A 25,173-nucleotide genomic window follows, 5' to 3' on the forward strand; every position below is an offset into this window, starting at 1 on the left:
AACCCCTGCTCCGAGGGCAATGTGTTCCTTTGAGTCATAATTGATTCCTGCCATCAGGCACCAGCCTGCTCTCTCCCAGGGTCAGCACTTTCCCACATCCAAGCCCATTATCCCACAGACCATGCCTTTTGTACAACACACTCCAGCTATTCATGTGCAAAGCAGCTGTAATCCCCAGACCTTTCAGAGTCAATATTCCAGGAAATAATAAATCCCTCTTGTGCACCCTGGAATATGCTGAGAGGTGACTTGTGGGAATTTCAGCTAGGCAGAAAAATAATAAATTCTTTTCAACTTTTAATTATTTGTAATACTTGCTGCAGGAAGACTGTGTCATTGGTGCATGACTATTTCAGGGTCACCCACACAAGCAGCTACAGAAATTGCTTTTGCCTCTAACAACCCTGAAAAGGAGGATCATGTTGCCTCATATGTCTCTTAATAATCAAAGTCCGCTTTCCTTCCCTTAAGCACCTGGGAATGGCAGTGTACTAAGGATGCTAGATCTAAAGAAAACCTATTTAAAACAAAGTTAAAGTTGTAAAGAATGTACTTTACAGTAATAAAAGGCCTTTTCTTTGCCACGGTTCTAAAGAAGGCAAGATAGTGCTATGCTAATGATAATTCATGGAATATTTTTCATAATAGGTCTAATAACAACTCTTCCCCTGAAAGTGGCAGATTTCACTGTATTTTCACTCTGTTGGTTCAGAGAGCAGAATTAAACTTGGCTTGTGAGAGTGGAAGAAGCCCAGCCTAAGTAGCAAGTTTTGCAGGAGAAATCTGCAAAATCTTTGTGAGTCTGAATATATTGTGCCAAACCATTTTTAAATTATCTACTACGTAGAATGTAATATCACCGAAAAGCCCTGAGCAGAATACAATAGGCCGGGTTATATGCACCTGGGGGCTTTGGGAGGAAGGATCTTCATCTGTGACACCAAAGTAAGCAGTTGTCATGAATAAAAAAGGGTCCAGTGGTCATTAAGTATCACCTCAAACAGACAGCATCCTGTCTTTTCACACCTCCTCCAAAAAACCTCCACAGAGTGAACTACAAGAGTCTTAAGAAGATGAAGTGATGTGGTAATACTTCAGGGAACTGAACCTGTAGTGCTAAAAGTCTAGGAAGCTTAAATGTTAGGACATGTCCACCAAGTAATAGTAAGTTGTGAGTGCAGCACAACAGACAGACCCCATATCTCCATCAAGGATAAAAATTTTACCGAAGATGTGTCAGCATAGGTCACTGCAACAAAAGCCTACTTGAGATGCTGTGTTCTCATTGCTGCCATCTTCCTTGATGATACTGCCACTAGCACATTGCCTGTGTAAGTTAGAGCAAAGCTAGCTTGGTCCTAGAAACCCTTTTATTTTTCCTGTGTAAACAAGCCTTCCCGAGGATGCTAACCATGGGCTAGCCGGAGGAAGAAGCCAAAGCCCACTAGAGGTCAGGCTGCACATAGGACAGATGCTGCCAGCTACCTGCTCCCCAGGCAGCTGTGACGACAGAGAGATACCCCCAGGCAAGAAGCATCTCTGCCAGACTCCCAGATAGCTCTAGGTGACTCCCCTCCTCCCCCAAGACAGCGAGAAGAGGCCACCCTTAGCATTTCCACCTGCAGAGAAGTACTATCCCCAGAGCTGTTCCTTCTCCACTTCTTCTCAGAGACATTCAGCAGCATCTCCAAGTGGCGCCTCTTCTACCAACGCCAAAAGGCATATGAGAGCCACTTCAGCCCTGTCCCTATCCCCTGCCAAAGGCATGGGCTCAGCTCCTGATTCTAGCAAGGCTCCATGAAAAAGTTTAGCAGTACCACTCCCATTTCCCAGAAAAGCAAACTGAGGCACAGGCAAAAAAATAGACTAGCCAGCAGTCCCTAGGTGAGCCAGTCATGCAGCCGTGCTCAGTGTTCCCCATGTCTCTGCCCTCTTGCCCCGCAATGCTCTTTTCTCTTGGTAAACATAGATCTCTGAAAAACTCCTCGCTGCATGGTAAGCCATGCACTTCTCAGTTTCACTCGGTGAAAAAGCCAGTGAGTTCATGGTGCCTTGACAGAAATGCAGGCTACACAAAGGAGTTATTAGCACCAGGCTGTGTGGGTTTGAATTTCTCTGAGTTTCCCATACTTTTCCCCTATTGATAACATTTCTTGTTGGGACAATAGAAGTGTGCCTTGCAGCTACTCACAACATTAGTGACGGTGCTTGAGCCTGAATGAATTAAAGGGAGAGAATCCAACTCCCAAAAGACCATCTGGCTAGCTGTTATAATACAGCAATAAAGGTCAGGGCTACTTCTCAGGAGTTGGGAAAAAGATGCTCTCTGACACCGAAGAGTCTCTTTAACCAGCTTGGTACATGTCTACCTGTCAGCTCCTAGCTTCAAGTCACCATCGCTCCCTTGCAAGGAAAGAGACTTGTCTGCTGGTTTTCCCATAACATAGGGAATAAAGGGCTCTGAAAACAACATCTGCCCTTAACAAAAAGCTAAGCCCATTCAGGCCCATACAATGAAAACCATGAAGCTGGCTATTTTAGTGACACCCCCCTTCTTCCTGTCAACTGCCCATTAAACTCAGGCCTCACTTCAGGATTTTGAAGTAAGACATTGTCTTTGGCTTTCTTACCTCACTGCACACTTCCCTCCACCATTCCCATTTCCAGCTCCTTAGGCACGCTTCTGTGCACCAAGAGCACACGGGGAGGAAACAAGGACACCTCTGCTTTAGGCTCTACAGGCCAGACTTTCAGATGGCAGGAAGCAGCACATTTTTTCTGAGATCGATTCTGCGTTATTTTCAGTGCTGCCTCCAGGACTGTATCTGGACAGAGATTTTTCCATTCAGACAAAATCAGAACAGACCTGAAGTGTCCACACAGCTTCATTCTTTTTCCTTCCTTTAACACAAAAGAAATAACATTTTTTAGTGAAATTTTCATGCAAATGCAGGAAAGCATCATTACTCCCATTTTCCAGATGCGAAAACAGTGGGGGTGACATGCTAATGGTTGCACAGGGAAGTAACGATAGGGTCTCCTAGACCCTTCTGTTCTGCAAACTTCCTACAAGAAGGTCCAGTCTGCAGTGGGACAGCGTGCTTCCCCTAGGTCGGATGAGAACAGGATGTGCTGGAAATCTCAGGAGAGAAGCAGCGCCAACCTCCTTGCCAAGGCGCATTCCCGACCTGCCCCTGGGGCTTCCCGATGCCTGGGGCTGCTGAGTTGGATGTGGTGCTATTCTTCAGGCCATCACAACCACTGCACTTGAAAATTTCTGTATGAAAGGTAGAGGGTAGAAAACAGAAAAGAAAGATCCACAGAGGTGACTTGGCATGGGCCTACTTCTTCTGAGAGGTGCATGTATGGCCTGAATGAAGGGAGTGGGACAGCTCACAAGTGGTGTAATTGGCTCACAAATCCCAGTGTGAACAGCAAAGAGGCGAGCTGAGGTTACAATTTCCCCCATTCCCTATTTGTTCACCCTGGCTATCCCCCATCCCACAGCTCTGACTCTAGCTTCTCCACAGCATTTAGAACCGACATGCAAGCAAACCTGCCGTTTCACACTGATAACACTTGGCTTAGTGCTGGGAAATCTGCGAGGACTACACCAGCAAGCACAAACACACACCCACACCCACACGTGCCCTGGTAAAGTGGCGTTGGGAGGCTGGTTGTAAAGTGCCCGCTCTGGGACGAGTAGAGAGATGTCCCTGATGCTATTGATTTTAACCCTTACAGTGTTCCCCTCCTTCTTTTCCCGCCTTCCCCTGAAAGCGTGCCTCCTCCGCACCACAATGTGACTACCCCTTGCAGGGACTCAGGAATGCAATTGATCTGAGACAGCCAGCTGTAGGGTCAGTGTTTTCCCAGATCCCTGGGCAGCCCTGCAGAGCCACGCTGCACACTCCACCACTTGGTTTGGGCAGAAGGTTATTTTCTCCAGGGCATTTGCAATCAATGTACCATGCACTAATAGGTGCTTCCCCTATTGTTCAGCTGTGTGCCTGGATTGGCTGAACGAGTGTGGGAAACACCAGCAATCCTGAGACTCACATATCTTCTGAAGCTCTCTGACGTATAAGTAGAGGCTGTCAGTAACCGCCAGAGCATAGTCTTATACTCAGCATAGGATCCCAGCCTGGTGGTCTGTGCCCAGGACTGAGAGCACTAAGAATGGCTCCCAGCAGCACTCTCATGATCCACATGGAGGAGAAACTACTGCCAAAAGAAAAGAATAAAGTAAGTAGAGCCCTTGTCAGAAAAGGCTGAAAGGCTGGTCTGGCCCCTATGCAATAAGCCTCCTAATACACGTGATACAAAAATGTCAGTTGTCTGCCTTTGCCAAACAAATAGTACACAGAAAAAGTTGATAGGTGGGAAAAAGTGATCTGGGGGAAGACAAATAGATTAAAGAGAGATAAAAGAGAATACACTGATTAAAAAAAATGAAGTTGGGTGGGTAACAGGTGGGCAGTTCATCTCACAGCTCTTCTATCAAAGGAAAGCGTCTTTGAACATCTGCGTGTACTGGGGCATGCGTCAGAATGGGAAAGTAGGTCAGCTCTCCAAATATCCCTAACAAACTGCTCTGTCTCTTTTACAGCTCAGGAAGCCAGTGGTGGAAAAAATGCGCCGTGATCGGATTAACAGCAGCATCGAGCAGCTGAAACTGCTCCTGGAGAAGGAGTTCCAGAGACTCCAGCCCAACTCCAAGCTGGAGAAAGCCGACATCCTGGAAGTGACTGTCAGCTACCTGAAACAGCAGAGCCAGCTGCAGGACCAAAGTGAGTGTAGAGCATGAGTACACACCATTAAGAGTCTGTTCCCACAGGCCTTTGCTCTCCTGCATAGCCCTGGCCCTTGAGGAATGCGGGGGATATAACACACTAGGTCGAGCCACATGAGCAAAGCTTTACTGGATCAGGCTCTTGAAAGAAACCTTACGCGCAAATTCTCACAGCCCCATTACTTGGACATGACATTAACCCATTGGATTTGCTTCCGTCTTTCTTTTCTAGCATTCATTCACAAGAATCCAGAGCAGGACTTTAACAGCGGATACCTGAGGTGCCTCAAGGAAGCTCTACATTTTCTGTCCTGCTATGAACCTAAGAAGGAAACTCAAGTCCAGCTAATCAAGCATTTCTCCAAAGTTCAGATGGGTCCAGACGTCATGTACTCTTCTGCTCCGCGTAGTCTACCTCTGTTGCCCTGTCTGTTTGTCAGAAAGCACCCTGCCCAGAAAAGTGTGGCTGCTGCTCCTACCATCTGGAGACCCTGGTAGACCTGCTGATGGACTTTGCTTTATTACTGTGCATTTTGCCACAAAAACTAGAGGGACCTCTGATATAATAGTTCCTCTTTAAAGTAGGAAACATAGCTTTCCAAAGGTGGGAGGGGGGAGGTTATTGTTTTTCTGTCATGAGAAATGAGGGTCACTAATTACTTTCCCTTCATAGTGAAGGATTTCATTTGTCTCTTGCAGCAAAGTTGCTCTTATGGGTGGCTCCTAGCCAAAGAGAGGACCAAGTCCTGTGGTGATTTAGAAAGCAAATGTCCTTTGGTTTCCATCACACTTTTGCTTTACAAGGCTGTTGAGCCTATGGCTGTGGCTGTCAATGGAAATCTTTCAACCAGCTCCCTGGGTCACTGGTTCAAGTGCTCTTTTGTCTCTAGATAATGTATTGACCTTCCTAAAGAAGGGGCATTTTGGAGGATGTATTTTGTATCATAAAGAGAGCACATTGAGCCTTTACCTTTTGAGTGAAAGATGTTATTCAAAAATGCTGATTCTTCTAAAGTTCCTGTCTTATTTTTAAGGTACCTTCTTACATAAAGTTATTATGATAACAGATTACTGTAGGGAAAATTCTCTTAATGTCCAGCAGGTGCTACTCTCAGTTGAGGGATAATTGATGCCTTTTGTAAAGGAAGTACTTTTGATACACCTTAAGAAAAAGGGGGAGGAGGGGAGGCAATGAGTACTGTACAGTTATTCACTAAACATGCGGAAGAGCTTAAAAAGCTTTTATAAAGTTGCAATGTATTCATCCTGTGTGATGTTCAGCTTTGGTTTCTTCACTGTACAAGTCAATAAAAATGTTCTTAGTCATTAATGCTTTTATATGAAATGATTAAAACGAATAACACGCCTAGACTAAGTGTTGCATGTGGACTTCTGCAGCAGGAAAGCTATCAGGAGCTGTCATGTTTCTGAGCCCTTCATCCCAGTGCATAGTTTCATATTTGTGAATTCCACATTGCAGAATGCGATTTTTGATCCTGCAAAAGAGAAAACCTCGGAAAAGCTAGCAAAAGTAAAAATAGAGGTGAAATTAAGTGAAATACTGAGTGGTGTGACCCCAAATATTTAACAGCAACCTATTCAGACTTCAGCAAATCATCAGTTTCACAGCCGGTTTATTCCCTCTCTCCCCTGATAATTTGCCCACCAACTTGTGTTCAGAGACCTATGCGCTCTGTCCATACAGGAGATGGTAACATGCAAAACTCCTAAAAGTTTCTAATAACTTCTTCCTTCTTCTAAATAGTTTGGCACCTGATTCTGCTTGGCATCTCACCCTCTTCTTTGAAACCCATGGGGTGAGCTAGTTCTTGTAGTCTTTTAATTTTAGCTCCTTCTTTTGCCTAAACGCAAATTCTGTCAAGGAATAGTAAGCTTTTTTTTTTTTTTGCTTCTTTTTTTTTTTGTTAAGTGAAACTTGTCCACGTATGGCTAACAATACACAGAACTTGAGAGCAAACAATTGAAACAGCATTTCCTCTCCCAAACTATTTCTCAATTATCCTCTTTGCTTGGAACTTTTAATTCTCTTTCTCTGACATCCACCGAAGGGTCCAAAACACAAAGATGATCACCCAGTGAACATGGCTTGCACCTTGGAACTGTCCATTCCTAACGCTGCTACCAGTTTGCTGAGTGATGCAAAGCCAATCTCTCCCCCCGTCTGTAAAAACTGGATAATAATATTGCCTTACCCTTTGTAAAGCTCTTTTGCCTATACATAAAAAAGATGCTAAATAATTATCAGATAACAGGAATGTTGCACCTTCACAGCATGTCAGATATTTCTACCTGTGGCTAATTTTCCTCAGAGATGTTCTGCCACACTCCACCAGGCTTTGGTGTTTTTTCCTACCCAACCTGTTGCAGAGATGGTCTCACTGTCAAGCATCTTTTAAATGATTCTCCCTCGATTTTTTTGCCCAGCTTCAATTTAGAAAACAAACCCGACATATCCTCTTAAATGGAGATTTACAACAGCTTGCCACCATGCTTGCACCAGCTGAGTGGCACAAGCGAAGGAAAAGCGTGGGCTTCCTGTGATTCTCAAAGAGAGGCATTGCAGAGCCCTTGCCCAGCCTCAGCTGTAGCCCTGTTAGGCTGCTCTCCAGCTCTCTACCATACGGGCCACACGCTGCCCTCGCCAGAGGATTGAGTCAGCCACACTCCAGCGATGCGAGGAAAATTAGCCCCTGTGGTAGAGAAACGTGCTCGTCCTTCTCCTGCCCAGCTACACACAGACAGCTTGCAGAGAAATAAACAGAGAAAAAGGGATTCAGAAGGCATCTGGGCAGGCAGGAAGAAGAGCACAGAAGGAGGATCCTAAAGCCAACCCTGAGCACCTTGATCACCAACAGTCTCCCCAAAACATGGCATTTTCCACAATAACACTCACCCAGTTTCCCCTGAAGAGTTCCCATCCCTTGATCAGTGAGGATGAGTCACCTTTTACTTTCCCTTCTTTTCAAAGTAAAATAAATCTGCACAATCAGTTCGCAGTATTATTATTATCTAACCACAATAATGCACTGGTTTGCGTAATGCACTGGTTTGCGTATATGATAGAGAAACCTCTCATCTTTCAGAGATACATTAATAGCATGCAACACTTAAGATCAGCCACCCCACCTCCCCTCAGATTCCCTAGGAGAGGTACCCTTGAATAACTTCATTTCTAGTGCATGCTTTTTCCCTTAAACGCAAAGAAACCTAATACATCTTGTCTTGTCAAACAGCTGCTTAGCTAAGCACTAAGCAATCTCAGATCTGCTTGGCTGGCAGGAACAAACTTGATACAAATGGTCCTGGCTGTTCCTGGCCAATCTTCACGTGACTTGTGGTGAAACTATTTGTTATACGTATGGAAAGGACCAAAAAGCCAGCCAGTCAGTTTTGCGCTGCCTCACTAAGGTTACATGGATCCCTTTGGTTATTATTGTACCTTGAACGCAGGAGCTGTTTGAGTGCTCTTCATCTGACTGGGAGTGCAATACATTTAAGATTTTGTACAGTTCTGCAATTCATCAGGGGCTGATCCCAATGCTGTAGATAGATTAGTTCTTCCTAATTTCCTGCTAAATAATTCAGAGGAGATATTTGTAGATTTAGTGGTTGCTTAGTGATCTGGAAAAAGCCACTCCACCTTGCTGCACTCAACTTATCTTTGTCAACTAGTGCAAGCTTCTGAATACCAGCAAAATTCAAGCTGTTCATCCATGTCTGTGTATTTTTAACTCAAACCCAACTAATGTAGTATGCAGAGAGGGGGAACAAATTCTTCTGGGGCAGTTGAGACAGTAGATATGCAGCGTGCCTCAAAGCACGCTTCGTTCTGACTATACAGCACAGGAACAGGGAGCAGAGCCACGCACTGTATAATGGCATGGGGAAGTCTGCTGCTACTATGATGACAGGTGTCTTGTGCAGCGAGTGTATTACAGCCCAAGTAAGCTGTGCTGCAGAACCTTGCTAATATTATAATTGCAGCATCAGCAGTTTGTTTAAAATTCACTAGGTAGAAGGAAAAGAGAAAAGGAAACCAAAGAAGAGCCATACACACTTTGAAGATAAGTTACATCTGAAGCCAGTCCCCCTATTTCTAGGCTAAAAGAGGAACAAGGGAAAAAAGGACAACTCATGTGAGATCACAGTCAGGCCATAAAGCCCAGGAACCCCTGCCAGCCATATTGGCATAAATCCAGACAGATGCTGCTGCTGACGTTCAGACCTCAGGATCTGATTCTCATTTATGCAGGGGCCATATTACATTACTCTGGTTATAGTGGGGCAGTTGGTGTACATGAGATTCAGACCTACTATCTGCAGAATTGGTGCAAGGGAGAGAAACAGTAAGGTTCTGCTTTCTTGGTGGAGAGGAGAATCCAAATCCCACCAGAAAGCCTCCCATTTGCTCCAGGGAGTCAGATCCATGGCTGGTGCAAGCGTGGCACTTCTGGTTTGGGTCAGCCAAAGACCTACTCCCGTGGGCTTTGATTCCCCGATTACTTGTGAGCTAAATTCAGACCTCCAGTTTCCCCAGTCTTAGCAAAGCAAAGGTTATGTTTACAATGCATTAATTATTATCACTTATAATAATTGGATGCAAAGCTTCCTATGCGCCTCTCTCCCTTGGGGTGACTCTCCCCTGCTCCAACACATTCCCACCCTTAGGGAAGATGATGTTTATTATGCAGATCCCACAGCCCAGGAATACTCTCCTGACAAAGTCCCTATTAACCCCAGAGTGTGGGCCTGAGTTTCTCAGAGTTTCCCACACTTTCTTCCCTATTTATGACATTCAAATGGAGCACAAAGGAAGCGTGCCTCACAACAACCCGCATTAGTGACGCTCTTTGGCTCTGCATTGTGATGACCAGCAATTCCGGTCCTGCTAGACCATCTGGAGAGCTATTTTCCCAAGGAACACATTGATCAATCAGTATTATCAGAGCCCTTTTAAAATTTGGGAATGTTATGGTCTTTGACACTAAATAGGTGTCCCAAGAGGGGTTGTCAGATAGATTTTAAACCATTTAAGGAAGGCTCAGAAAAAAAAATCATAATTATTTCTTTAAAAATACCATCCAGAGTATTTGTGAGACAGGCTCACATAAATGTAGGAAATGGTCTAAAATAAGAATGCTTTAAAAGTGACATAGAAAGGAAAGCTGTAAGCCATCAAGCTGTGTGCTGTAAGTACAGCCCTAGATGTACATGAGCACTGTGTTTTAAATCTACAAAACTGAGACAGTGAAATGCTGGTTTCCTGTACTCTATTCTGACAGGCCACCTTCCTCCAGACCCATCAGGGACCCAGACAACACACTGGGTCCACCACTTATATCAGATGGGCTCAGAAAGCTACCAATTAGTATTACCAGTAGTGATAGCTTTTGTGGTAACTGTGTGCGCAGTAAGTCTGCACCTGGGCTGAGACCACCACCCACAATCCGCAGGCAGAGAGCTCCACACACAGCTCAGTAAGCATTTCCTAGGCCAGAGTTCTTCCAGCTGTTTGGATTTACGGACTATAATGAATGCAAGTCTGCTGCTTATAACCTTGGGGTTGGTTAGTTACCTTTACCAGATCCTTTGAGGTTGCCCCTCAACTCAAAGCAAGTGTTTCTGACACATCATGTAGTCAGCTCTACAAGTTTGGCAAATTTAGTGACTTGTTTCTTTTAATACGTCATTCCAGAAACAAAGACACCAGCAATTCAGAGCCTCAGACAATCAGTCTTTCCTTCTGGCACAGTAGTGACAGTCAGTGAGAGTCACAAACTCCTCCCACAAATATGAAGGACAGTGACAAGGATTGGATTTGGATCAGAAGCGTGTTACAGTGGGACAGACTATTACTCTGACAGCTCTATTTCCAAAGAGCCGAAACTGAGCAAACTAGTTACAGACTTTGAAGTAAAGAGCAACAGAATTACCTACAGCACAGGGGTTTTTTTCCTCATTGACCTCCTTACAGATAATGCATACTGCACCCACTTCCACAAAGATTGCATTCTAGGGGCAGCCTTAACCTAGAGCATTTAGTATCCTGAAATGTTAGTTGAGAAATATCTTGTTGCCATTATGTTTTTAGACCTCAATAAGGCAGTGGAAGCAAACTGGAAAAGAATGATTTGTTTCTCTTTTATTCATTAACAGTATACAGAGCAAAGGTGAGGTGGGCAAGGGAGGAGCTGAAGATTTGCTATCTTTTCAACTGGTGAGACAGAGGAAGAGAAGCTGGGAGTTTGTAAGCGCAGACGGCTGTTGTTTTGTGCACGCACTGCAAGGCAGCTTGCCTGGTTTACGATTCACATCAGATGGTGTGAGTCCACAGTTCTGAGCGTTTCTCACACATCATCCCATTCACAGTGCTAAACCGTTGACAAAAGAAGTGTGCCTCTGCGGCTCCTCAGCAGAAAGCTAGTGCCTGCTGCACCATCTGCCCAGCACTTGAAGGAAGGGACAATGCTTTAATCAGTGAGACTTGGTTTAGCCCTTGGAGTCCAGGAACATTGTGCTGGGGATAAGGTGGCAGTGTTTAAAACCACTCATGCCATATTTCCAGAACTGAAAATTGGGTTAAAGCTTTTCTCCCACCTCACCATGCCCTTTGCTGCTGCAGATACACCCCTTCCCATCCAGTGAGTGGCAAGACTTGCTGTCCATTTCATCTGACGTGCTCCCTGACAGAGATGCCCAAAGTCCTGTGCTTGACCTCAAGGCCCAATAAAGTACAAATATGTGAGCCAGGGATTGCCTGGAATGCGAGTAATACTGCCAGTTCCGAGCTGAAAAAATAATTCAGGGAACAGTTTTCAATAGGACTCATGCGCTCTGCTCAGTTAGATGTTTTTGACCACTATTAACGTTTAAAATTCTTACACCCTAAATGAGCCATCTAAATATAAAATGTCTCTGGACTGGAAAAGGAGGCGGGGAGAATGACTGACCTATGAAACTCACTGCCACAGGAAGCCAGGAGTTAAAAAGGGCAGACACATGTACCATAAAGTGTAACTGGGAAATCTGTCAATACAAAGCCTCACATGCTTGACTGACAGATCCTAAAGGAGACCAGCTAAGTACTGGATCATGTTTGGGGACAGTAGACTTGAGTAGGCAACCTAGAACAGCCTGGAAAAACATCTCCAAAAATTAGATCCAAACTGGTCCTTTCCACTTTATTACCTGCTTTCAGTGCAATACGCACGTCAGATATACTGAGAAAGCCCAAGACTGAATGGAGTCACAGGACATCCTAGCACCTGTATTCCCACTCTACAAATGGGATAATGCAAGCAAAGTAATAGGTAAGAGCCACCTTCTGACTGGATCTCAGTTGTCTGTTTGTAAAGGGAGAATGTATCTAGGTGTTTTATGTGGAGGCTGGGGGCCAAGAGAACAGTGAGGTATTGTTTGCAATGGCTTGGAAAGTGGCATGAGATTAAATAGAGCACGTTTGGGAAAGGCATCATAATCAATACACATCGCAGGCTGCCATCGGAGAGCCCAGATGACCCAGACAAAAGCAAAAAAGAGCTCTGACTATAACTTATAGAGTCACATAAGTATTTAAACAAATGGAGAGGAAAATATTTCAAGCTACATCTTAGAGGAAATTGTTTTAAGGGTTTTTCCTCTTGATTTTAATCACTGGTTGCCTGAAAATTATCTGATACTGTATTCATCTAAGCATGGTTTAATGTCAATGAAAGGATTTAGTCCCTCTCATTCTGCATCTTTTCCTTTTCAACCTCTCTTCTGGTCATGGGGACAGACCGTTTTCTCTTCCTGGGATCTGTCTTCTGTGCTTAATTTCCTCACAGCCTGGGAAAAGGCAGCATATTGAGATGTTGACGTTCCCGGCTTCAGGCAGAAGTTTGATTCTAATGAGGGCAAACACTTTCCCACGTTCTTACCCCAGCACCATAAGACTAAGCTCTATTGTGTAACACACTCCCCAGTCCACCTGCTCCTTTGGGAGCAAGGCATTATCCCCAGGCAATTCACAGTCAATTTACCATGCTGTAACAGACGCTTTCTCTATTGTCCCAGGGCGTGCATGGATTGGCTCTCAACTGTGGGAAACTCCAAGTAGCTTAGGACCCATACTTTTCTAAGCATCTACTGTGTATAAATAGAGGAGCTCTCAGCTCCCTTCTCCACTGGCTAACTTGCAAGCTCTGAATTAACACCAGCACTGAACATCTGGGATAATGGCACCCAATGCTCTCTGCCTGGAAATCCTAACACCCAAAGAAAAGAACAGAGTAAGTATCCATCACTCCACTCTCTGCGACTGTGAGGGCAAATAGCTGAGGAGGGCTGAGCTTCTTTAGCAGAAGGTTAGCAGAGCTGGGAAGAAGAATGTCCTGTTGCTAACTGTCCTCTTCCTGATTTGTGTTACAGCTCAGGAAGCCGATTGTAGAGAAACTGCGTCGCGACCGGATTAACAGCAGCATTGAGCAGCTGAAACTACTCCTGGAGAAGGAGTTCCAGAGACACCAGCCCAACTCCAAGCTGGAGAAAGCTGACATCCTGGAAATGACTGTCAGCTACCTGAAATACAGCCAAGGTGAGTACAACCCCCCTCTGGATGTGAGCAATTCACACTTGCTACCGTTACTTTTGGACAAAACTCCAGCCTGGGTCTGCCTAACACTTCTCTTCTCTTTTGCTCCTTTAGCTTTTTCAGCATCTTCCAAAAGCCTACAGCAGGATTATAGTGAAGGGTATGCCTGGTGCCTCAAAGAAGCTCTGCAATTCCTGTCTCTTCATTCAGCAAACAAAGAAACTCAAATGAAACTGCTCTGCCATTTCCAGAGGTCACAAGCAATACCCAAGGACTCTGGTTCATCTTCCATGCCCACTTCCATTCATCAGCCCTCTGCAAAACAAGCAGCACTGAAACCCTCCTGCAACCTCTGGAGGCCTTGGTAGGCCAGGAGTACTCTTGTTATGTTTCCGCACATTTGCTTGTATCCCAAAGGAGCTTGTGACTTTCTGTAGAAGTGCCCTCACTCCTCTCACGAGTAGGGAAGAATGTTTTCCTTTTACAGAGCATCATTATGCTTGGATGTCTGTTTCCCTTCTTCCAGAAGGACAGAAATGTTCCCACCACATGGAGAGAAAGTTATTCTAAAAGAATGTGTGACATAATCCTCTTGCTAGGCTGACTGAGAGTTGTTCAGAGAGGAACACTGATTGTTCCTAACCTTGGTGAGGTTGTATATTTATGTCTGTTTAGAAAGCAGTAACTTCTAGGATGTTCAGGCTAGCATTTTCAAAGGTGTCCATGCAGTAGGAGCCCTTTCCTCTGACCTGTGCCCCTGGAGACTCCTAAGTGTCCTACACTATCCTCATCTGCAGCCGTGGCCAGGCTGCAGCTGTAGCCACGGGGGCCCAAGGTGTCTCAAGCAGAGCAGCCAGTCTAACTGGACACGTTTGGCAACCTCGCTCTTGCCTGTGTGCCATAACGGGTTCTATAATGTTTGCAGATTGTTCTGAATGTGTTCGGAAAAGGGTTAAACCCTAACTCAAACTAGGTAGAGGAAATTCCTCAGGATGTCTTGCTCGCAAAAGCGGAGTGTCGTTTGCGAGGTTCAGGATATGTATGCCTTTTATAAAGGCAACAGCTCCTTTTATATCCTTATAGGAAAGAAAGTTACGGCCTGTGCTGTCGATTTTACAAGAAATATTTATTAAAGTCTTTCATGAAAGGCAGGTGTACAAATTATATTTATTTTTTTTTGGTACCCCACCACTAGGGGAGAATGTAAATCCACTATTGTCCTTGGAGGATGCTATGACATGTTATATGTGAGCTGCACCGATTGTATAACCTCTGTCAGAAATTATCTTCAGCTTCAGAAGTTGCAGAAACTTTTCACAGGACGAAATAAATAAAAAATATAGGTAATAAATCCAGCAAGTTATTCTTTCTTGAGTAGTTTGCATAGCTGATGTCCCTGGGGTGCATGGTTTGCTCCCACCTTGTGGGCAAGAGATAGAGATTGCAATAAAAGAAAACAGATATTCAGAATTACTGTCTAATCGTCTCATCTGTTTTGTGTCCGGTTTGAAATCCCTGCAACAGTGTTTTCCAAAGCAGAGAATGACATAGCTCAAAAATATCACACCCTAGCTCTCTCCATAGGAGATAAAATTTGTGGCCCCTCAAACCAGCAAATTCTTTGGAAATTTAGAGCCAAGGGACTTGCCAAGAAAGGTCACCGCAAAGGCGAACTCGGGAAATTTTATGCCTCAGTCCCAAACCCAGGAAACACATTTGGTTAATAGATGAAGTTTGTTAAGGCACTTCATGCTACATCTCATGCTCCCACGACATGTAGCTGAGCCCTAAAGCAGCTGAAATGTGGGGAATTTAAATCTACAGTTTTCCTTCTAAAGGGGAGATATTTATAGCTGTGCAGTGCACTTGTATATGCATATATACGCATACGCATATATTGGGCATGAGACAACACAACAGATGTTAAAAGCAGTGTTGCCCTTGGTAGTTATAGGAATAACGGAAAGACTCTTAGGGGATCACAGACTTTAAAGCCTCTCGTTGGGTGTGATGCTGTCCAACTGCTAGAGCACTGACCTAGAAAACAGTTCTCTTGCCGCCTCTACCAGGTATTGTGTAACTTTGGCAATGTCTTTGCACCCATCTGGGTCTCATTTCTCCATGTGTGACATGTTGGGTGACTACTCTCTACGGAGCTCCATAAAACACACTGATGGGAAAAAATAAACACTGCACATGCAGGAGATATTTTTTTAATCAAAGGGTAATGCTTTGCCCAGCAGTAGGTTGACACCTGTGAGCTCACAGGCCTGACGACACTTCTTCGGTCAACTGTATTTACTTTTGCTCCATGCAAACCTGCTGCTGCTCCTTCCCATTGAAGTGCTGTGTAGCAGAGGAGCAGAATGCCAAAAGGAGCTAACCCAGAAGCCAGGCGTGCAGGATGGCACCACGTGCAGAGGCACGAGACTGTCGGTCAGCCCTCGTCAGTGAGCACCCAAGCGCGACTGGAACTCTCTGCACTGCGTAGCTGGGGTGACTCACAGCCAGCCTCTTACTTTCTCACTTTGAAATATTATTCACGTTTCCAGTCATATCCGTGGTGTGACATTCAGCTGCGCACGCCGTCGCTGCTGCAGCAGTGAGCTGCGCTGCGCTGCCTGGTGGACCCCCAAGGAGTCGTGCAAGTGTGCAAAAAGAGCTGAGGAAAGGCTTTGCACGCTCACGCATGCACACTCACATGCCCTCACACAGGCACGCAAGCAGCCGTGCTCACAGTCCCGCTCACACAAACGCGCTTATGCACAAACATGCGCTTGCAGTCACATGTGCACACACCCCCACAGCCTCACACGGATGCACACGCTCACGCAGCCCCGCAGAAAGGCACAGGCACAGGCACAGGCACAGGCACAGGCACAGGCACAGGCACAGGCACAGGCACAGGCACAGGCACAGGCACAGGCACAGGCACAGGCACAGGCACAGGCACAGGCAGCAGGATCCCTCACCTGCCGTCCCCTGCTCCCGCCTCATTCGCATAATCTATGCGCGGGGCCTCATTAGCATGCAAATATATGCGCATACATTTGCATGCCGATGAGGCCGAGCGAAGAGTGGGGTTGCGATCAAAATGGCGGAGCGGGGCGGGCGAGGCAGCGGCGGTCATGGCAGCCTGGACAAGAGCATCACCCTTCCGCCCGACGAAATCTTTCGCAACCTGGAGAACGCCAAGCGCTTCGCCATAGACATCGGTAACCGGGCGGGGGCCGCGGGGCGGAGGAGGCAAGGAGGGAGGGGGCGACGGCCGAGGGACGGGCGGCGGCGGCGGCGGCGGCGGCGGCTCTCGCCCGCGGAGGGGACTCGTTGGGGACGGGCAGCCTGCCGGAGCGCGGGGCACGCTGGGAAGTGCAGTCCCTGGGGGCGCCCAGGCCCGCGCGGCCTGCCCGAGGCTCACTACAGCTCCCGGCACGCCCCGCGGCGGGGTGGCGGCGCGGGGCACGGCGGGACCGGGAGTCCCGCTGCCCGGCGGTGGCAGGGCGGAGGCGGGCAGCGGCACTACAAGCCCCGACATGCCGCTCGCGGCTGTTAACGGGCCGCTGAGGTGACTGGGTTCGGGGCAGCTTGGGGCTGCCCTTGGCGGCCGGGGAGGGAGAAGAAATCCCGCGGGGCCCAGGCGGCCGGGTAGAGCGCCGCATCGCCCGCGGACAGGGCCGGCTGCCCTCTCAGCGGGGCCTCGAGGCAGCAGCCGCGCCCCGGGCGGGGGGGCGAGGCCGCGGGGCGAGGAGCGGCCGAGGAGGAGCGCTGCGCAGCCCCCTGGGCCCGGCCCCGGCCCGGCGGCTGATCCGTGTCCCTGGCCGCGGTGAGGGCCTGGGGCGCGGCGGAGCGCTGCGCTGCCTGGGCTCTTCCGTGCCCCTGAAGCAGGCCTCAAAGCAGAAGCGGGGCTAGGTTTGCCCTGCCCTGGCAGAGCAGGGTGGCCGCAGAGGAGGCGAGCGGGTTTGAACTGGGTGGGGGGGCTATAGCAGTAGCAAGCTGTGCTTGCTTACTGCCGTCACCTGCAGAAACACGCCGTGTCCTGTGCCTGGACCTGAGAACGTGACAGACCTGCACCGAGGCATGGACGCAGTAGCGCCCCCAGCAGACAGCTGTGCTAGTGTGGGCTGTTCTGGGACGTGGCTGAATGTGTGCTCATATCTGGGCAAAGCCAGCTGATGATATTTCCACCCGTGCAAAGATTAGTACTCATTCTTCTAGGGCCATCAGAGTAACCAAAAATGCCAGTTACCAGTTCACGCATTTTGCTCCAGTCTTGTAATTAGTAGGTCAGTGAAACTACTTGATAAGAACCCAGATCAGCAGTGTTCTTCTCTTTGTTTGCATTGCTCATGGTTGGTGCTCAGAATTTGTAGGGCACGGGCAAACCAGAGTGTAGGCTGGATGTAGTGCAACAGGCGCTACTGGGTTGCACTCAGCAGCTGGCTGCTGTATTGGCACATCGCTGTGCCATATGGTCATCCCAGTGTAAGCTTCCATTAGTCCTCTGGTCCACGCTCTGCTCTGTTGGGTAGCGTGGACTTACTGTTTGTGAGGAGGAATCTATGCACCATAATAGAAAACCTTGTTATTATATCACAGGTATAGTTAGCTCCTTCAGAAGATAGTCACTTCTTTCACGTTTGTTAAAATGAGAGTTAGAATTAGTCCTTCCAGTGGGTCAGAGCGGAATTAGAGCCATAGGATTAATTGTAAACCTTGGTTATATGTCTCGGCTGGTGTCCTGAATGGGCTTTTACATCAAAAAACTGGAGGAGGGAGGGGAGAAAGCATAGCCAGCTGGATATGTGCTTTACATACCATTTATCTGATGATAAATTAACTGCTGAAGCACCTATATTTAGCATTATCGGTGTCATACAAACACTATTAAGTTTCAGGACAAGTTTAGTGATTCCCCTATTAAGAGGTTTGGAAAGAAGCTATTCCTCATACCACAGAACTAATCAACTAAGAGAAAGAGGTTTATTTACTTAAAAAAAAAAAAAAAAAAAAAAAGCAAAACCAAAAACTTTAAACAATGAGCCAGTAGAACATAGCAGAGTTTGGATTTTGTTTACCAGAAGCTTTAACCTATTGGCTGGTGCACTGAAACAAATATCTGAGGTCAGGAAAACTTTATTGCTTTTATTTCTATAAATGCTTGTCAGTGATCATTCACAAGTGACCTCAGGCAGATTTAGCTTAAAATTCCTGATGGAAGCCTTCTATTTCTCCCCTAAAAGTTGCAAAAATTTTCAAGTTTATTTGAGTGTTATTGAAGAGATGAGAGTACTGTTATATACGTAAAATTAGCTAGTGCTTATAGCGTTACTTCTCACTTGCCTACACTGCATTTCTTGACTACGCTTGTTGGTAAGGCAGCAGATTTTGTAACCAGTGAACTTAGCTAGTATGTTATGACTTTGCCAACTTTTTACTTACTGTTGGGACTGTAGTTTTAACTGAGTAGTTGGTCAGAATTGCATCCTGTCTTGTATGCTGTCTTGTGTGTTCTGTGAGATGCATCACAAACTTACTGAAAGGAGGTAATACGCCAGATCTTTGGCAAGAGGCAAGTAATGCATGCAGATTTAAATTCACCTACTGAAACACTGAAAGATACGGACCTTCTGACTGCCTTATATTCACGTTCTGAGAAGGCAACGTTTGGCATAGTTAAATGTGACTTTTCTTTTGTGGATAAGATTATAGTCTGCAGCCCAAGTTACTCTTGATATGGCTTAAAATAGGTTCCTGTTTTCTGTTTCTTAAGACTTTTCTCTAACAGCCGAATCAGCTTAGAGTTTTATGAACCAAACTGATAACTCAGAACAGGAGAGGTTGAAGTGTTCTTTTTTAGAGATTAGAAAAAAAATAAAAAGCTAGTTTTACAAAATAAAAAGCAGGGTCTTTGACAGTCCCCTGTTTTCAGGGTCAAATCTCTACTTGATTCAAGATACCAAAGGTACCAAATGCACCAAATGCGTCAGCAGATTTATTTCATAAGGAAAATAAGTTATCAAAATTAGCCTAGCTCCCTAAATCCACCTTGGCAGAGATAACGTAATTAGGGCAAGTGCTCATTTACCGTTTCAAGATACGTGTGGAAAGGTTTATTGTCTTGACAAAAGCAAACTCATGGCCTGAAGAGAAGAGAGTAATAGGGCTGGTCTGCTGGGACTTGGGTATTGGTAATATTTGCTAACTGGTATGTTTAAGGAAGTCTTAGCTAAATCAGGCTCTTCTCAATTCACATACAGGCAAAACTCAAAACCCTTGGTCAAAGTTGGTGTCATCGTTTGCTTTTTTTGCTATCTGTTAAAGGATCTTAGTTTGGCCTTTGAAGAATATGTGAAAATGTGTATGTGTCTTAAGTTTTCTGCTGGAAGTTTAATTTTAAATGTTGTTTATCCTGAAGTGAAGCATAATTTTTGCAGTAGAGTTACTCAGTACTTAAATTCATCCTGTAAGGACAAGCTACAAATTCAAAGCTCCTTGAAACTGAGTTAAGAATATATTTACTTAAATGTTCCTAGTGAAACACTTGTTGATTATGCATGGGGCACACCTTGCTCAATCACAGCAAGCCTACTTATAAAATCCTTTTATAAGCAGCAGCTCTAGGGATCTCCAGAAAAGTTTCAAACAGGATAACTAACAATGGCTGGTGTAAGTGCTACACTAACACGCACCCTTTCTCTCAAGGCCTTCAAGTCTTAGTTACCTGTAGGGGGGGTAAACGTATTAGTGGACTAGCTGACTAAGAACTCTTGCTTCTTTGACTCTGCTCGATCCCCACACCACTTGAGCATAAGCTCATCCTTTGGAGCTTTTCCCATAGAATAGTGCGTTTAGAGTTAGCCGTGTCAAATCAGTTTCCTGACAAGAGTTCTTTGGGTCACTGCTTTATGTGCTTAGCTTAATTTTATCTGGCTTTAGCTGAGAAGGTCTTAAAACCAAGAATAGCGTTAGATTGAGTACCCTAACAGTCTTACGTAAGTTAAAGTGAGGCATGGATCATAACTTGTTGTCTTTTTGTTAACAGGTGGCTCATTAACCAAGTTGGCTTATTATTCAACTGTACAGCATAAAGTAGCAAGAGTGAGATCCTTTGATCATTCTGGAAAGGTAAGCATTGCATTATATGATGTATCAGTTGCACGTGTATGACTCAGAACAGAAGTACAATCAAACCCAGAAAGTCTGAATTACTAGGCTGACTTTTCATAGTTATCAAATAAAACTTGCACTATTATAGTACCCTGCTCTTTATAGAACTTTGGCTACAACTTGCTTATGGCTTAGGTATGACCTTCTGTAACATCTGTGATTCTGAAGTAAGTTGTCATACTAAAATGTTTGTTATAAACACACATTCTAATACATACTAACATACTTAAGACTATCCCAAAACATTTGTACTGCAGCTTGGAAGAGTGTGTGGCTCCTGTTAATAACCTTTTAGTGTATTCCAGGGGAAACTGATCTTCCTCTTGGGTTTGGCAATTGCTTTTGCTTTGCAAGCTTTATGGAGCTCTAGATCCAAATTCACATGATACATGCATCATAGATGCTTTCTTCACTGAAAGACCAGTAGCAAGATTTGCAAGTTGTGCAGTCCATGCATGGAAAAGCTGAGTTATATTCCTCACCGCCTCCTATAGGCTCTGGGTGTTTGAAGTGCCTGGATTGCTACAGCTGATGTTTGAAATAGTTATTTTATAGACAGAGTAGTGTGATACTTTGGTTTAAAAAACAAATAAATAAACCACCTTCCTGTGTAAGCATAACTTTATACCACACGTTAACATTCCTCACATATGTCTAATGCATGGGAGGGAATTTATTATATTCCTGGCTTCTTAAGGAGTATTAGGATTTATTGGAATTTCATTCTTTGAAAGCGGCTTGGGATGTTAGGCTATGGTAGCCTTAACACAGTTTCAAGGCAAAGGAAGCACATGTATTCAGTAGTTTAGCATATGCCCTTGTTTCATTGTAAATAATGAAATCTGTTTTTGTTTTTTTTGGTTTTGTTTTTTTAGGACATAGAACATGAACCTTTATATGAAATATCAGTTCAGGAGGAGATTACAGCTCGACTTCACTTCATTAAATTTGAAAACACTTATATTGAAACCTGCCTAGATTTCATCAAAGACCATCTTGTCAATACAGAGACAAAAGTAATCAAAGCGACAGGTGGTGGTGCCTATAAATTTAAAGATCTTATTGAGAAGAAGTTGGGGTTGAAGTAAGTGGAGCTATTAAAACTTAATTATGGCAGTGCACTTCTTCTTTGTAAAAGTGATTCTTCATCATAGTCAATTTTAATTGACTAACTTAATGTTAACCCTCCTTTCCACTTTGTTCTTCTGCCAGCACTATCCACCTGCATAGCAAAAATGGAGCTGGAGTACATGTACATTCATCTTGGTCAAATCAGGCTGGACTGCCTTGTTAGTGAACATAAGTTGCACACAGATTATGAACTTGCACAGTAGAGGTCCAGGAATAGTCAACAGAAAAGAACACAGGGTCCAGCAGAAAGGCAGCAATAGAAAAAAAAGTGGTATTATCACAGCTTTTTCTATGAAGGATTTAACTTGCACCCGCTTCTTCTTAGCTTAAACTGCTACGCATCATGATTATGATAAACTTCTTCACTTTTCACCTCACAAGCAGCAGCTTTTCAGTGGTGGTATCCCAATTATCAGTAATGTGCTTTGGACTTGCTGTTGAGCCACAAGGGTAGAGGTGCTACTACGCAAAACCTATAGTGGTTATAAAGTGCATTATTAACAAGGATTTTAATTGAGAAAATGTAATTCAGTTACTGTAATCAGATGTTTCTTTTATGAGACTTGATCTTTCTACTTAAAAAGCTAGAATTAAGTTCACGAAAGGAAGACTTTTAATATTAAAAGCCAAAATCCTGTTGGCAAGCAATTTTTATTCTGGGTGTACTTAATCTCGATAGTTGCCCGGTTTCTCAAGTTACAGTTCTAAAAGCTCCTAACACTTTTCCATGCATGCCCAGGAATGAGTAAATGATATGATACAGTAATTATTGCATAGCTTCTGCCTAAACCTCATGTAGAAACAGCCTTGCAGGAGGCTGAAGGGACAGTCTCGTGAATTTACAGCCTCATTTTTTTTGCCATTCAAGCCTCTATATCTTTCACTTACACCAATATAAAACACTACCTGATACCCTTGGCAAAAACTTTAAGGGCATCTCATATGCTGTAATTCTAAGGAGCACCCTGCTCAGTTTTTAAAGTACTATGGCCATCTCCCTTTACATTGCCTTTTCAGATTACTCTCTTTTTCTAATAGGTAGGATCCTATTAACTTTTTATTTCAAACCAGCCTACATCAGTCCCTTATTGGCTCTTACTAAGTGTTAGTTAATCAAGACCAGGAAGAGTTTCTCCCCTTACTCTTGTGGTGCATCTGTTCTTAAAGGGTAAAGAATTTTATACTTAATAGATCTACAGACCCAGAAAGCAGCAGCAGCTGACGTCTTAGTGATCTGTGTTAATTGAGATGCGTATTTGTATTTTGCTTATGTGTTTTCAGAAGGGCTTCTACTTCTGATATTTCATTCCAAAAAATTTAGCATACACAACTTCTGTATCTTATGTACTGTTACTGAAATTTACAGAAGCCATTAAGCATTAGCTGACTGAACTACAGCTTGCATGTTACACGGACTGTGTATCATGTCGCGAGCCTCCCTACTCAGGATATGCACTGCCTTGAATTCTGTTATTCTTGTGAGGTGTCTCCTTTTCTCCTGTGTTTGGTAATCCCTGCAGTAGGCTTCTTGCAGTCATTTTAATCTATCATAAATGAATATTGAAATGTTGAGATGGACTTTTTGGAGGAGGGAAGAGAAGAGCGATAGAACACTGCTTTTGTTCAGTTAATTTCCAGATAAGTATCCTGACCTACTGTTTAATTGTGTGGGTGCATATGTACTGGTGCTGGCACTAGGGAGGCAGTGGAAACAAGTAAACTGGGGAGCAGAGTTATTTTTAATGACAGCATGATTAATGTAGATGAAAGTTACTGTGCAAGTACAGTCTAACTTTTGACTGTGTGTTCTGGCATGGAAATTGGACATGCGAACATATACAGATCTAGTTCTCATTGCTTACAAGATCTGGACTTTTGCCATGTGGGGTGGGTTACTAGCTCCTGTTTGTGAAGTGTTAAAAAACTAATGCTTTAAAAGGACACTTGCTCATCCGTAGGACTGTGAATTTTATTTTTTTCCTCTTTCACCTCTCTTCAGAGTAGATAAAGAAGATGTAATGACCTGCCTAATTAAAGGATGCAACTTTGTGCTAAAGAACATACCCCATGAAGTGTTTGCATACCAGAAAGATTCAGATACAGAATTTCGATTTCAGACAAACCACCCAAATATTTTCCCGTATTTACTAGTCAATATTGGTTCTGGGGTTTCTATAGTGAAGGTGAGTGGTTGCTAAAACGTTTTCTCATCAAATTTGATAAGGATGACCTGAAACATCTTACTATTTTAGGTTTATGGTTGCTTTTTCTCAAGGGTCATACAAAGTTTAGAAAAGGAAATATTTTTTTTTCTTCAGTTTCTAAATGAGTTAAATGCTGTTTCCATTGACTGCTTCAGTCTCATTTTAATCAAATTTAAATCAGTCTTTAGAGAAGTTGCTGCATTAACTGCAGAGGACAAAGGATCTCAGAGGAGAGTGGGTTTTTCGCTACACTGTTTAGAGGATCAAATTTAATGTCCATATTTAAGATGTTGGCCTAGAAATAAATGCAAAAATTTCCAGAACTACTTGTGGTGTTCAGTTGAAAATTAAGCTTTAGCCATTAAAGACAAAAGCTTGGAGCAGCTAAACCTAATAACAGAACTTTACCATGGAGGTTGCTATTTTTCTGTGGTGAGTAGCAGCCCTGCACATATGTTTATTTGATATGAATGGAAAGGAATGGGATGTATTGTCTTGGACCTATAAGCAAGTGTCTCTCCTCACAGCAGATGCTGGGACAGTGATTTCTACATAGAGCAGAAAGCTCTTGGTGTTTTTAGATTGTGGAATACGTACTTCTGGAGAACTTCTCATCTCATGTTTACATAATTAAATAGTTCTGCCTGCACCAATCCCAGCCCAGTGCTTAAAAAAAAAAAAAAGGTGTTGTCATAGTTAACTATGTGCTTATGGTTACAGTAGGACTTTCTAAGCAAAATCTGCTGTGTTCTATTGATAGGTAGAAACAGAAGACCAATTTGAATGGATTGGAGGGAGCTCAATTGGAGGAGGAACCTTTTGGGGTCTTGGAGCACTGCTCACAAAAACGAAGGTATCAAAGCTTCTCCTTCAAGGGGAGTGGGAATAAATGAGATGCTAAGAGGAAGCTCAAGATGGTGGAATGCCATACCCTTTCAATAAGGAGAAATAATGATTTTTAAGTGATGTTTGTTTGGGAGACCAGGAAGCTAAATTCATCTGCTTGAAGATGAATGAAACTATGTCCCATCTCCTGTGGGTTTTTTATCTTGTTTTGGAGAACTGTTGCCCTTATGCAGAAACAAAACAGGCACTTCTGTGATGTTGGGGGTGGTTTTAGTACTCTACTAAGTGCCTTGTGCTCCTAGACTGTTAGATAACCAGGCCGAGTCCTTAAACTATGCTCGTATTTTCTATGGTACTAATGCATAGAGGCAAGCTCTAAATGCAAAAAGATACGGCTAGAATACATGGACAGAGATGCTTGTCAGTAGCAAAATACTAAT

The 25,173-nt window shown here is 44.3% G+C and overlaps 3 protein-coding genes across 6 annotated transcripts in view; all 3 read left to right on the forward strand.

Moving 5' to 3' along the window:
• The first annotated feature begins 3,649 nt into the window (after positions 1–3,649).
• On the forward strand, positions 3,650–6,159 carry LOC104141949 (transcription factor HES-5). Its single transcript, XM_009671605.2, has 3 exons — positions 3,650–4,245; positions 4,610–4,790; positions 5,025–6,159. The coding sequence occupies exons 1-3, from the start codon at positions 4,180–4,182 to the stop codon at positions 5,288–5,290; spliced, it is 513 nt and encodes a 170-aa protein (XP_009669900.1). The 5' UTR covers positions 3,650–4,179; the 3' UTR covers positions 5,291–6,159.
• A 6,815-nt stretch (positions 6,160–12,974) lies between these two features.
• On the forward strand, positions 12,975–14,863 carry HES5 (hes family bHLH transcription factor 5). The gene is made up of 3 exons (XM_009671606.2): positions 12,975–13,083; positions 13,223–13,388; positions 13,500–14,863. Exons 1-3 carry the CDS (start codon positions 13,030–13,032, stop codon positions 13,751–13,753), a joined length of 474 nt encoding a protein of 157 aa, XP_009669901.1. The 5' UTR covers positions 12,975–13,029; the 3' UTR covers positions 13,754–14,863.
• Positions 14,864–16,256: 1,393 nt separating this feature from the next.
• PANK4 (pantothenate kinase 4 (inactive)) overlaps positions 16,257–25,173 on the forward strand; it is a 28,476-nt gene continuing 19,559 nt past the window's right edge. For 2 of the 4 annotated variants that reach the window (XR_011135773.1, XM_068915965.1), the window contains exons 1-5: positions 16,266–16,600; positions 20,428–20,510; positions 21,428–21,636; positions 23,683–23,866; positions 24,648–24,740. Coding sequence is in view for 3 of the 4 variants with exons in the window: in XM_068915965.1 (XP_068772066.1) it covers positions 16,480–16,600; positions 20,428–20,510; positions 21,428–21,636; positions 23,683–23,866; positions 24,648–24,740 (690 nt within the window). In the remaining variant the exon portion in view is untranslated. Of the gene's footprint in view, positions 16,601–16,856; positions 16,951–20,427; positions 20,511–21,427; positions 21,637–23,682; positions 23,867–24,647; positions 24,741–25,173 lie in introns of those variants that run through there. The other 2 variants (XM_068915964.1, XM_068915966.1) reach the window with 2 other exon arrangements.

This window comes from Struthio camelus, chromosome 21 (genome assembly GCF_040807025.1).
Source record: "Struthio camelus isolate bStrCam1 chromosome 21, bStrCam1.hap1, whole genome shotgun sequence".
In the NCBI taxonomy this organism is placed as follows: Eukaryota; Metazoa; Chordata; class Aves; order Struthioniformes; family Struthionidae; genus Struthio; species Struthio camelus.